The 13942-nt window shown below is 57.0% G+C and overlaps 1 protein-coding gene across 12 annotated transcripts in view; it reads left to right on the top strand.

Moving 5' to 3' along the window:
* MYOCD (myocardin) overlaps positions 1-13942 on the top strand; it is a 339174-nt gene that overhangs the window by 269391 nt on the left and 55841 nt on the right. For 6 of the 12 annotated variants that reach the window (XM_075903440.1, XM_075903449.1, XM_075903446.1 and 3 more), the window contains exon 1: positions 6626-7041. The exons of 5 other annotated variants lie outside the window; for them this stretch is intronic. In XM_075903440.1, coding sequence (XP_075759555.1) covers positions 6987-7041 — 55 coding nt within the window. In that variant the 5' untranslated portion in view covers positions 6626-6986. Of the gene's footprint in view, positions 1-6625; positions 7715-13942 lie in introns of those variants that run through there. One more of the 12 variants, XM_075903444.1, reaches the window with a different exon arrangement.

The following is a 13942-nucleotide window of genomic DNA, read 5'->3' as shown; positions in this document are numbered from 1 at the left end:
CACCGCAGCCTCCTCCTCCTCCTCCTCTCGGCACCGCAGCCTCCTCCTCCTCCTCCTCTCGGCACCGCAGCCTCCTCCTCCTCCTCTCGGCACCGCAGCCTCCTTCTCCTCCTCTCGGCACCGCAGCCTCCTTCTCCTCCTCTCGGCACTGCAGCCTCCTCCTCCTCCTCTCGGCACTGCAGCCTCCTCCTCCTCTCGGCACCGCAGCCTCCTCCTCCTCCTCTCGGCACCGCAGCCTCCTCCTCCTCCTCTCGGCACCGCAGCCTCCTCCTCCTCCTCTCGGCACTGCAGCCTCCTCCTCCTCTCGGCACCGCAGCCTCCTTCTCCTCCTCTCGGCACCGCAGCCTCCTCCTCCTCCTCTCGGCACTGCAGCCTCCTCCTCTTGGCACCGCAGCCTCCTTCTCCTTTTGGCACCGCAGCCTCCTCCGAGAAGAGTAACGGTAGTTCAAATTAGAGAGCTTAATTCGAACTACCTACTCCGTGCTGCGTGTAGCCGCGGGCACGGAGTCCGCACTAATGGGGGTTTAAAAATGGCAGCGCCCGGCAAGATGCAAATGAAGCCCGGGATATTTAAATCCTGGGCTTCATTTGCAACTTCAAATGCCTACATTAACCACCCTAGTTCAAACTAGGGGGCTAGTGTAGACATACCCTGGGAGTCCAGTGAGCGTGGCCTGGGGATGGGCAGCCCTGGGCCAGGCGTGTCCCGGGAGCACGCAGACCCCACATGCTGGCTGTGCAGAGGCAGCCGGTCACGTGGCTATTGTGAAACACCGGCGCACATTCTAGTCCACAGGCCTAGAGCCACGAGCATAAATTCTGTAGCAGAGGTTAGCTCATAGTACTCTGGGACAGGGTGCCTGCTCACCACGGAGGATGGCTGTGTAGACACACCTTAGTTCCCGGGGGGGGGGGGGCAGTTCTGTATTTACTCTCTAAGGCCTCGTCTACACTTACTCCGAGATCAACATTCCAGTAATCAACCTTTCAGGGTTTGATTTAGTGAGTCTAGTAAAGATCATCTAAATCAAATGCTGATTGCTCCCCCATTGACCCCGGTATTCCACAGGATCGCAAGGAGTAAGGGAAGTAGATGGGAGAACTTCTCCTGTTGACCTCCTGCAGTGGGGCCATCCCAGACACTTGATTTAAGGTACATCGACTAAGGTAATTCTCGTAGCTGGAGCTGTGCATCTTATGTTGAATTTCTGGCATGATGTAAACCTGGCCTCTCTCAATTAATGCTTGTAGGGGGCTGAAGAGGGAGGAATCTAAGGTTCTATAAAGGGGACCCTATAAACCTACAGCATCTCATGGAGCACAAGACCTTTGCCACGTCCTCTGGAATTCGATAGTAGTGATCTCATTCCAGTTCAGAAGGCTGGTCCATGAGTTCTAGCAGAGCCTTCCTTCTCCCCAGCTGTGAAACGGCGGGAGCCTGGCCACGCAAGCTGCAGCTTGTTCCTGGTCGCAGCTTTTATCCACGTGCAGTTACCATAGGGCCACTTGCCAAAGGCTGCAATACCCTCTGCACCACTGGCAAGAGCAGGCAGGCAGGCTCTTGTCGTGCAAGGTGCACTGACGTGCAAGCAGAAATTATTTCAGTGTCTGGCCGTGACATGCAGAGCAGGAAAATCACTGACTGTCACCTGAGCCCCATCTCCCAGCTCAGTGCCCGCAGCGAGCAGGGGCGGCTCCGGGAGGGCGCCAGTCTCTGTTCCAGGGCCAGCCCAAAGGCCTCAGGCAGGAGAAACAGTCGGGAGTCAGGGGCCAGCACAGGCTCCAGCTGCTGGCAGCAGTGGTGGCTGATCTGAGACCAAGTCGTGGCCGTGGGAGCAGCCGGGCAGGTTCAAACGCCTCTGAGGGAGAGGCAAGAGCTCTCTCCCCTGCTTTGGGTGTGCCGGCTGCTTTGCTGCCTAACGGGGGCAGAGGGCAGTTACAGCACAGGCTGGAATCACCGCCACGGGGCAGGGGACTGGATGTCAGGAATCCTCATCCGTGTCTGGAAATGGGGTCAGGCAAGACCAGACAACCACTCCTGCGCCAGCCCCTGCGCCAGCCCTGCCCAGCCACCAGCCCCTGCCCAGCCCCTGCCCAGCCAGCAGCCCCTGCCCAGCCAGCATATCCATCAGTGCAGTGGCAGAAGGATGAGGGGACCCTCCTTTCCCACTTGAGGGGTGAAATTCGCTGCAGTTGCTGCAGATCAGAACGAACCCTTCTGCCCCGTGAGGTTTCTGCCTCTCGACCCTTCTTTCAGTCTGGACATGGAGGCTGTGTCTAGACTGGCAAGTTTTTCTGCAAAATCATCTGCTTTTGCGGAAAAACTTGCCAGCTGTCTACTCTGGCCGCTTGAATTTCCGGAAAAGCACTGACAAGCTCATGTAAGATCGTCAGTGCTTTTCCGGAAATACTGTGCTGCTCCCGTTCAGGCAAAAGTCTTTTTCCGAAAGACTTTTGCGCAAGAGGGCCAGTGTAGACAGCACAGGACTGTTTTCTGCAAAAAAGCCCCATGGCGAAAATGACGATCGGGGCTTTTTTGCGGAAAAGCGCGTCTAGATTGGCCACGGACGCTTTTCCATAAAAAGTGCTTTTGCAGAAAAGCGTCCTGCCAATCTAGGCGTGCTTTTCCGAAAATGCTTTTAACGGAAAACTTTTCCATTAAAAGCATTTTCGGAAAATCATGCCAGTGTAGACGTAGCCGGCATGTCTGACTCCCCAGCCACCCTGCCTGTAAGCAAGGGGGCAGCTCCTGGCCCTCAGGGGCCGTGGGTCTCAAGCCTGGGGAACGGGAGGCTTGGGCAGCAGGAACGGTGCAGGGGTGCAGGCACATTTTTAAGAGTGGGGGTGCTGAAATCCAGCTCCTCATTCTATACACCCCCCCCATCCCTAGTCCACACGCACGTGGAACTCTGACCGTGGGTGCCAGTCAAAGGAGCCCACTGGCAGAACTCTGGGGTCCTGATTGGCTCCCGACTTCTATTTCAATCCAGCATAGGCCGTTGGCCATGAAGTAGGGTTCAGCTTCCCTTGTGCTCCTGCCCCCCGTGCCTGACGCTGGCCTCCTCGTAGCCTGCCCTGCCTGGCCCCTGAATCCTGGAAAAACTCGAAAACCAGCGAATGGTCCCGCAGCACCTTAGAAACCCCCAAAACGTGCCGACGGGCTCATGGGCGGCCGTGGGCGCAGCCCGCTGCTCAGATGCCTGCAGTATGAAAGGCCCAGGTCCAAAGGGCACCGCGGAGCCTTCCCCAGCTTGAGATTTACGAACGAGGCTGAGCTGAGCCCTGGGTGTCCGTCACACTGTGCACAAGGCAGCATCTCCCTTGAGCCGGGGGCCAGGAGGAGGAGTGGGAGCAGGTTTACTGCAGCCGTTCAAACGCTGAGTCCCCCTGGCTGCAGGACATCGCTTACTGGGGGCTCCACACAGCTGCGCAGCCGCAGGCCCTGCACTGCCCCTGGGAATGGGCAGCAGGCCCCTCCACTTCACGAGTCCACGGCCCACCACCAGCCCTGGAAAGCCCTCGCTCGCTCGCGCTGGCACTGAACCCAGCAGAGCTGGGGCCATGACCTGTTCCATCCCTCCACCCCGCTCCTGCCTGCAGGCCCCTTGCTTCTAGCCCTGCCTGGCAGGGCTTCATACACTGCCAGTCCCCACCAAGGGACTTGGCTGCAGCTCAGACAGCAGGCCCCTTTGTTCCTGCTCTGCTGGCAAAGGTGAATTCTCCAACTACACTAGCTTAGCTCCCAGCATGGCTCCCCCGGAGCACCCCTGGGCAGAGCAGCAGGAGGGAGGATGGTGCAGGGCTGCTGGCATTGTCATCCTGGGCAGCTGAGACTGGCTTCAGCCAAGTCCCATGAGAGCAGGGGCTGATGGGGACCTAGTGGTAGGGTTGCCAGGTGTCCGGTATTGACCTGGACAGTCCAGTATTTTTGCCTTCTGGCTGGTAAAAAAATCCAGAAAATACCAGACACCTAAACTGTCCTAAACTGTCCGGCATTTGCTGATTTTTTTTCCCACCAGGAGGCAAAAATACCAGACACCTGGCAACCCTATGACACACTCAGCAACTGGGCCCAGCCCCCCAAGCCTCCCGGGCCCTCCCGCTTACCTGGTTCTGCAGGGAAGCTGTCAACTGGCTCGATCAAGAAAACAAGATGGCTGCCAGCAAAAAGCTTCAAAGGCTTTTCTTAAAGGGGCCATGCTCTTTTTTATTAGTAGTATTTTGTTCAACAACTTTGGTCTGCCCCCTTTTTTTTCCCCAACAGAATTTTTTCCCCTGTGTTTTGTTTTGTTTTGTTTTTTGTGGGGGCAGGGTTCAGTATTTTTAGTTAAACCATCTGGCAACCCTCCCTAGTGACTCCAGCCACCCTTCAGGTCCCGTGGCACTAACGATGCTGGGAATTACATGACCCTCAGCCAACAGTCCACAACACACTCCCAAAGACCCCTCCCCTCAGCCCCACAGCCCATCTGACACTCCCAGAGACCCCTCCCCTCAGGCCCACGGCCCATCTCACACTCCCAGAGACCCCTCCCCTCACCCCCCATGGCCCATCTGACACTCCCAGAGACCCCTCCCCTCAGCCCCACAGCCCATCTCACACTCCCAGAGACCCCTCCCCTCAGCCCCACAGCCCATCTCACACTCCCAGAGACCCCTTCCCTCAGTCCCACAGCCCATCTCACACTCCCAGAGACCCCTCCCCTCAGCCCTACGGCCCATCTCACACTCCCAGAGACCCCTCCCCTCAGATCCACGGCCCATAGTGCAGTTGCAGAAATCCTTGCCCTGAGCCCCACAGTCCGTGATGTGCTCTCACGCAGCCACAGCTCAGCAGAAGCCTAGAAGCGAGAAAGGCTGGGAGTGACAGGGCCAATGACTGTGCGTGTCGAGCACAATAAAGGAGGGGAAGAGTCGTGCACTATTGGGTTGTAGAGGCTCAAGATCCCATCTAGGAGTAGCGGGATTCGGGCTTTACTCTGCCTGGCTCTCCATGCCCTTCTGGGAGCAGCGGCCCTGCAACACAAGGGAGCAGGCAGCTTCAGAGAGAGCAAGAAAGAGGTTAAGGCCTAGGGGCTGCTGAGGGGGAAACATCAGAAGAGCCAAAGGTAGCATTTAAAGCCAGAAGGGCCCCTTAGTCTAGTCTCGCTGCCCACAGATCCCTGGCCATTGCCTGTTGCTCCTGTTTGTGCTGGGCCAGTCAGGAGTGGCTGAGCTAGGAGACCGGACACTGAGGGTATGTCTACACTACAGCGCTAATTCGAACTAACTTAGTTAGTTCTAACTAAGCTAATTTGAATTAGCGCATCCAGACTTAAAAACTAGTTCGAATTAGTGTTTTGCTAATTCGAACTAGCATGTCCACACAGAGTGGACCCTGAACCGGGGTTAAGGCTGGCCAGAAGCAGTGCCGGCAGGGCATCAGATGAGGACTTAGAGCATGGAGCTGCAGTCTCAGGCTAGCCGAGGGCTGTGCTTAAAGGGTCCTGACCCCACCCTGGACAGACAGTTCTCAGGGGATTCCCCGCTTGCAAAGCAGTCCTAGCTTGGAGTGCCTGAGTGCCCACACTCGGCACATCACAGCACTCGAACATCAGCCCGGCTGCACTTGCCGCAGGCTGCCATCTGGAGAGAGGGGTCAATCGGGGGGCTGCAGGAGAGCTTCCACCCCGAGGAGCCCACAGAGCCACCCCAGTCCTCCCCATTGGGGGCTCGTACCCCATTCCTCCCTCACCTCCTTCCACTTACCCCTCCCTAGGCCCCCCTTCCTGATGTACAAAATAAAGGACACGTGTGTTCAAAAATAGAAACTCTCTTTATTGAACAAAACTTGGGGAGACTGGGAAAAGGAGGTGGGAGAGGGGAAGAGACAGGGTGGGAGAGGGGAGGGCAACTACAATGATGAGGGGTTTGGAACAGGTCCCATATGAAGAGAGCCTGGGCCCGCACCCCACAGTGCCGCGGGGGTTATTGTGTCCGGCCGGCCAGGGAGCAAGGCTGGGGTTGCGCTGCCACCTCCTCAGCACTTGGCACAAATCTCATGTTATCCAGCCTTTGGGGCCTGGAGGACCAGGGACCCTGCCATCCCCAGCAGGCCGGCTTTCCTCGCCGAGCGCCCTGTGGGGACCTCCACTTACTGGCCATTTATCTGTATCAGGATGAGAGAGCTCGGGGGAGTCCGAGCTGACGACTGATCGGCCCAGGCCATGGCGAGGGTCCCCAGCAGAGCCGCCCTCGGAGGGCACGCCAGGGCGCTGGCCATGGGGCATGCCCCGCAAGGACACTGTGACTCCCATGCTGGAACTGCCCAATGAGTAACCCTCTCATTCTGCCCGCTTCCTGCAGCAGCAGAGGGAGCTCCCTGTCATGCCCCCGAGGTCCTGACCGACCGGCAGAGAGTGAGAGACCCAGATTGTTTTCCAGCCAGAGCTATCAATCCGCCCGCCCCGGGGCTGTGCAGTGAGTCCCATCCCGCAGGACTCCCAGTGGCGCCGTGCTGGAAAGAGTTAAGTCCGAGGTCTGCTGCTATTTCGGAGCCGCTGGAAAGCCGGCTGTCTGAGACAAGGCGCCTCCCGATTGGCCAAGCTGCTGTTGGTAGTAATACGGATCAGATATCCAACTTCTGTCTTCCCCAAGACCCTTTAGTGATAGTTGCTGCTCCCTGCTAGACTATGACATCAGCCAGGACACCCAGTGATGCTGCTGATAGTAAACTCTGAGCAGGAGGAGGGTCCTGCTAGCGCCAAGTTATTTAGTTCAGCCCAGCACAGGGGCGAGCAGTTGGTTTCTGTGGAGGGGCAGTGCTGGATGGGACCAACTCAGTTCCAGTCCCCTGCTGCGTTCTGCAAGCCCCGCTCTGAACGCACCCTGAGGCCCTCAGGAGAGCTGGATGAACCCTGGGGTCCTGGCAGCGGCCCGCTTGTCTCCTCGGAGCCAGTCCCTGCTTCGAGCGCGGGGCTTTCGGGACCTGTGCACAGAGAGTCACCATGACGCTACTGGGTTCTGAGCATTCTTTGCTGATCCGGAGCAAGTTCAGATCAGGTAGGGCTAAGCATCAGGAATTGCGTCTAAAGCTTTCCTCTCCGGCCAGCCTCAGCCGGACACTGCTTTTCATTAAGTGTTCGAAAGCCGCATGCAAGTAAAATAACCAGGGAGTCGTAAAGCTGTCACGGCTTTGCGCTCCCAGAGGCTGCTCTGCAAGGAAGAAATGCCCTTTCTTCTTCTCTCTTACGGTTTAGCGGCTTCTTCGCTGCTTTCAATTGATGTCTGTGGTGTGTGTTGGGAGAGCGACGGTTCCCAGGGCTCTTGGCCTGGACCCTGTTGGAAAGGACTGGGTCAGAAATCCCAAGGAGCGGCTGTGAGAACCGACATGCCTAATCCCCTCCATATATATCCCAGGTGCTAGCCTGTACACACGCTCGTCAGAGAGCAGACGGGCCTGACATTTCCTCTGACATCCAGGCAACTGACTTTGTTCCATTAAGTGGTGACTAATTGGAAAAAAATGAATTTGCAGAAATGCGTCATTTTTAGAAGTAAAAATAACAAATGGAACATGCAAAATATGTAAAGTGACATCATCAGAGCCATAAAGCCAGAGCCGCCCAGCTGAGGGCCGCTTTCACAGGGCTGCAACTAAAACATGCCCCCCTCTCGCGAGTCAATGGAAGTCCCAGGGAGGGGGCTTCTCAGAGGGCAGCCTGCGTGAGTCCAGGTGAGTGACGGGAACCGTGGGATGGGGGCTCCGACTCAGCCCCGCTGTCCGTGGTCTATAGAGCTGGGTGGATATGGGGGGGCTGTTCTTTCTTTGAACTTACACTAATGAATGTAAATTAATTGATCGTAATGCAAGAACAACGTGTCTGACAACCTGCTCGCAGGTCCCCTCCGCCCCGCCAGACCTTCACCCACTCTTGGTTTGCCTTTGTGTGTGCTCGGGCTATAAGATCAGAGGCTTCGGTACCAGCCCTAGACATGCTGGTGTTATCTCACACAGCTGGGTGGTCAATTTAAACTTTGTTTTCTCAGCAAATACAAAGTTGGCAGTTGGTTAAAAACCCAAGTGTGTGGGGGTGGGGAACCACAAGGGTCCTAGCCTGGCTAAGTGCCACACAGCTTGGCTCCAGGACTTTGGTGTGGTTTCCGTATCACTGCGATCTTACATTTCATTAGATGGAGGCGTTCCTTAGACTCTGCTGGTGTATTATGGTCCATTCCTGTTCACTGGAAGGACATCTCGGTTCCTAGCGATTCAGGCAGCAACTCCAAAGCAACACTGCCACCTTCCTGAAGAGAGGGGGATGGGGATGGGGATGTGTTCTGTGTCATCACATTCTTTTCAAATGAACCACCCCTGGTTTTCAGACTCACTTCGGGGTATTTGCAAGAGGAGATTATTATGGAGCTGACTGCAGAATTTCAAAACATATTTTGCTAATGATTTTTTTAATTTAAAGTAAACGTTTAAGTGGGTCTTCACTTACATCCATTCTCATGACTTTCAGCAATTGTAAAGCAGTTGATTTCTGGCGCATTCTTCACTTTGTGGCTTTTGTTCCCAGAGCAGCTATTTGGCTGCCGAAAGATACGATGCCGATTTGACAATATGTTGCCTATTTATTACTTTAGGGCACATCTTCCCCAAATCCCAGCTTTGTGGATGTTTATTTCTAGCCATGGTGCAGCTGAGTGCCCGAGATGCCTCAGGGCCAGCATTAACAGCCTCCCAATCCCAGCTGCTGACATGGCTAAAACTGGGGGGAGAAGAGAAAGGTGAATGTTGGCAGGAACCAAAGAGTCCTGTTGGCTTGAGTCTGAGGTAAATTGCCACATGACACGCAATAGAGGAGCAAACTGAGTAAATGACTGAACCAATCACTCTCAGTTTGGAACAAGTCGTTTATGGGCTTGGCCCTTGCTTGCTCTTGCACAAACCCCGTTCACAGCCTCTGGAAAATACCCATGCTGCTGTCAGGGAGTAGAGGACAGAGTTGGGTCCCACACCCGCTTTGCACGGGCTTTGCATGGGTGTAAATGACACCCGGGGGTCAGGCATGGAGAAGCAGGCCCTCACAGGACCCTCTTGCCTTGGGAAAGGTGTAAGCAGGCAGGTGGCAGCTGAGGGCTGTGATCATTCCCTCAGGTAAACTCTTCTTTGTGACTCGTGATCACACGTGTCCATTGAGCAGCTCGGTGTCGAGGAGGAGCGGGCTCTTGCCTGAGTCACTGACATACAGAAAGGGCTGTCGGAGACATAATGGGCAGTGGAAACATGTTAATGGTCTGACCCATGTCCTAGCGCCAGGCTCCACAGAGCGGGGCGGTCCTCCGGCGGTACAGACAGCTGTTCCCTCCAGTTGCTGGAGTCATTTTGACCTATTGACGGCCCATCTCGCCTAGTCGCTTGGCTCCACGTTGGCAGCTTCAGTGGGACCCAGGAAGGGAATGAGTTTCTGCAGGCAGGAAGAAGCAGCTGGAGATGGCCTCTGTCAGTCCCTGATGATCCTCCCTTGAGTCCTGTGCCCAGAAACATGGCGAGTTTCTCCTCTCCCAGCTGCCCTCAGCGGAGGGGAAGTCCTGGGCACAGCTGTGCAGACCCTGCAGCAGTCACCGTCGCATGCAAGGGACAGCTGCTCCGAGTGGAAGGTGGGAACCCAGCTGTGCTGTGCAATGGGAATAACCCACACGCCAGCAGCCCCAACGTGTTGCAGGCACTAGGGTTTTCTTCACCTATTTCCTAGAAGTAAGAGACAAGGATTTGTGTGTGTGTTTATTTTGTCTATTTTGCCAAAGATAAACATGCAAACCTGAGGTCATCCTGACAAATTTTGCAGGAACAATGATTCTTCCAGCTAGCCTGGCTGCCATGCTGTCCTGCAGGCTCCAAGTATCAATGGGAGCACATTAAATCAACTGGGACACGCAAGGGGCCGTTCCAGGAACCTATCTCCCTGAATGTATTTAACCCTTTCCAGAACAGACCCTTCCTACAGAGAGAGCCGCTGGTCTCAGGCATTACTGGAATGCCACAGCACACACCACGCACCAGCTCTGACAGCCAGCAAATGCAGCACGAACCAGCCCTCACTCTGAACCTGTTCCTAGAGCCCTGCATGTGCATCTGCACCCGCTCCATGGGCAGCCAACGTGGTCTGTGGATGCAGGTAAAAGCCAATAGCTGCAGACTTGCAAGGCTCTACTTGTTTCCACCTTCCCTGGTCACCGATGAGGAAACATTTTAAAAGTCCTACCCTAACAGTACCACAGTGCTAGGAATGGACGTGCAGGTCGAACGTCTCTAGTCCGACGTCCACGGACCTGACCGGCGCCGAGCCAGAGAATTTGCCGAGCCATGGGAGGCCGATATTGTCTAGCAGCATGACCAGCACTGCCGTGCTAACTGGGCCCTAGAAGGCATTTCAGGGTACATTCGAGCTAAATAACAGCACAGAACACTGAGAGCCAGGACTGGTGGCTGTAAACAAATGTTATGGGATTGCGGGAAACCTGGCCACACCCATGATAAGTGGCCATCCGGCTCATTCAAATCATGCCAGATCATGGGTGTTGCTGGACCAGAGAGCGCTGGAGTAGAGATTCAGCCTGTATAATATTCTAGACACATCTCAGCATGACCTAGCACTGATGGTGCCCTAGGCTGACAGTGGGCAGCCTGTGCTGTATGGACGGGCAAAGGTGCCCTTGTCTGGCTGCAGCAGGGGTGCCAGGCTGCATGTAGGTGAAGAAGTCGGTTGAGACCTTTGGCTTACAGTGAATGAGCAAAAGGGAAAGAGGGTTTCTCTGCACTGTACATGTACAAGGCATGAGTCCCCTTGAGTGTCTGAGGCCATCCCGCCACTTACTGGAGGATCGATGCCCTGACAATTGATCTTCCAGGGTTCAATTTCGCAGGTCTAGGAAAGAGCGGCTAAATCAAACACTGGGGCTATGTCTACACTCGCAGCTTCCTGCGCAAGTAATATGCAAATGAGGCTAAGTGTGGAATATCGCCGAGCCTCATTTGCATACCTAATGAGCCACCATTTTTTTCAGAAGAGGCTCTTGCGCAAGAAGGAGCTGTCTACACTGCACCTCTTGTGCAAGAAAACCCCTCTTGTGCAACGCCGTTACACCTATTACTTTTCAGGAAGAATGGCGTTGCTCAAGAGGGTTTTTCTTGGGCAAGAAGAGGCAATGTAGATGCTCCTTCTTGCGCAAGAACCTCTTCTGAAAAAAATGGTGGCTCATTAGGTATGCAAATGAGGCTCACGATATTCCACGCTTAGCCACATTTGCATATTACTCGCTCAAGAAGATGCGAGTGTAGACATAGCCTGCGGGGGCCTCTGTTGGCGCGGGCACTCCTTGTGATGGGACGTCGACAGGAGCGTTTCTCCCCTCGACCTCCTCCTGTGGGGGCGCCCCAGAAAATCGATGCCAGTACATAGACTCCAGCTGCGCAGATCCCATAGCTGGAGTTGCGCATCTCGCATCGGCTTTCTTCACCAGTGTAGACCTGCCTGAGGGCGCACAGCTGAGGAGCGCACAGCTCTGTTCGGTGGAGGGGGAAGCAGATGCGGTAATGGAGAGCAAGGAAGCTTCTGGGGACCGTCTGAAGATTGCCTGGGGACAAGGTCTGACCTAAGGCTGTTACTGGAATCGTGGCTCGGGATTCCCAGCTTGCGCCCCTGCCTAGTATCCCCGAGTGGCAGATGAGCCCCAAAGGGTAATCCAGGCAGCCATGGAGGCAGGCTGGGGCAGCTCCCCAGGGCCTGGGCAGGAGGGGCGGGTCCCATGCCCTCTGACAGGGAGGCAGGAGTGAGGCTGATGGAAACTCTTGGGCTGGATGCTGACATGTGCCCCTACCGGCCTTAGTGAAGTCGGTTCTCAGACAGACAAGGGCGAGGTTGTGCCGGATCACAGACCTGGGACAGACTCCCCCACGAAAAGGAGTTGCCTGTGTGCTCCTCTCAAGGCCTGATTCAGAGCCTTCACCTTGCAGATCCCTTAGCATGTGCGGGCCCCCTGCGAGGACTCAAATCTGTGCTGCGTGCTCTGCCTCCAGGGTGCTGACCGCGGCTCCCAAGCAGGAGCCAGGCTTTTCAAACTAGGGTGCCCAAGCTCAGGTGTGTGCAGGTGCAACCCCGGTCCTTGGGCCCTGTGCCTCACTTCCCCTTCTGAGAGCAGGGGCGATGTCACCCGCCGTCTCCACAATGCACCGGGCTAAGGTGTGGGGGCCAGGCTGGCCCTGCTGTTCCATAGGAGGGCTCCGTGCTCCTAGGGCACTTCACGCGCTGCTCCATGTTCCAGTGGCCTGCCCAGGCACACGCACCAGCAGGCTCTTGACCCAGAGGCGTCACGGGGCAGGAGCTGCTCCCAGATGGACTCCGTCTCCCAACCCAGTCAGTAGCAGGGGAGGGTCTGGAGACAAGCACGGATGCTGCCAGCCGGCAGGAGGAGAGACCAGGCATTAGTGGGTGCAAATCCTCTCTCTTCGCACTCCTATTCCCCCGCTGCCCATGACACACAAGGTGCCAGGCAGCAGGGAGCTGGCCAGGACCTAGCGTGTCCTGGGCACGGGACTGGCTGGAACGCACAGGGGCCTTGCTGCAGCCAAAGGCTGGGTCTCTGCCTGCATCGGCCACATGCCACCTGGGCCTCTTAGGCAGAGCCATGGCCCTGATCTCCCTCTGTCCCTCTGCCTGCCAGCACCTGCACCCCTGGGAGCAGGGGCTGGGGACTGCCCTTCCAGCCAGGCTGAGCCTGAGGGGTGATGGGGCCTGAGAAACGCCCAGTGCAGAGCCCATGGCGACAACGGGGGGGCTGTTCCTGATGCATCCTATGCAGAGTCCCTCCCCAGCCCCCACTGTGACTGCCACAGCCGCACACTGCCCAAGACCACGCTGCATCCAGCCGATACAATGCACTGGGGCTGGCAGCTCGGCCCGAGGGCAGGATGTCTCATGTCACAGACCTCGCCCTCCTGGCCTCTGTGCCAGGGGTCCCATAGACAGCCCTGCTCTCCCTTGGCTGACAGCAGCCAGGCCGTGCCCTGCTCTCGCTTCTCCGTCCCCCGGAGCTAGCCGGGAGCAGCTCATGGGCTGTGGCTGGACGTGAGCCGTCCATCAGGGACCTGACACACCTTGCAGCTGCCCTCTGGCCTGGCACGAAGATCTGGCCTTAGCAGCTGATCAGACCAGACCAAACCCTCCAGAGTTCGTGGGGAGGGAAACACGTGGCAGGTTTCCGGTTTCTGCCAGGGCTGCTGTGGACAGGCCTGGCCCCAAGAGTGGCTCAGCTGTCACCCCGGAGCCAGCAGCGAAATGGACTGTCTGCAGGTTCACCCTGTTTGCAGGCAGGCTGGCAGCTGGGGCCAGGCCGGCTCTAGCGACCTGTGGGTGCCGCACGGCTTTACCCTTGTTTGGCATCGCAGCGCTGGCCATGGAACTGTCCGCGCCAGGGTGGTGCAGCCTCTGACCCCCAGAGCAACCCTCCTGCACAAGCAGAGCCGGGCGTCCCGCTGCCTGCCAGGAGGTGCTGCTCTCTGCCGTGCTGTGGGCGCGCTGCCTGGCGTGGCCGGAGGCGAAAGGCCCTCTGCGCGTGCTCAGTCTCGGCAGGGGCAGGGAGGGACGGGAGCCGTTTGTAGAGTGGGGGCGCTGAACCAAACTGTGAGCCCGTGTGTGAAGGAAACCACGGCAACCCAGGGAGCGCCCCCCCGCCCGTGGCAGAGGGCTCTGACCGGTCCCCTGGTGGCCCCGGGGGGCTGACAGAACGTGGAGAGGTGCTGCCCCCTGGAGCCCCACGCAGGATCTCGGGGAGATGAACGTCTGGCTCCGTGGCCGAGCCAGGGGAGAGGTGGCTCCCTGTGGGAGCCAGTCCCACGTGGCGATTGACGGGGGAAATACCTCAGCCCGGCTGCTGAGACCCCAGGGCAACCGCAGGA

Source organism: Pelodiscus sinensis, chromosome 20 (genome assembly GCF_049634645.1).
Source record: "Pelodiscus sinensis isolate JC-2024 chromosome 20, ASM4963464v1, whole genome shotgun sequence".
NCBI classification, from domain to species: domain Eukaryota; kingdom Metazoa; phylum Chordata; order Testudines; family Trionychidae; genus Pelodiscus; species Pelodiscus sinensis.
Note: the sequence above shows the minus strand (reverse complement) of the source record. Positions and strands in the feature narration are given on the sequence as shown.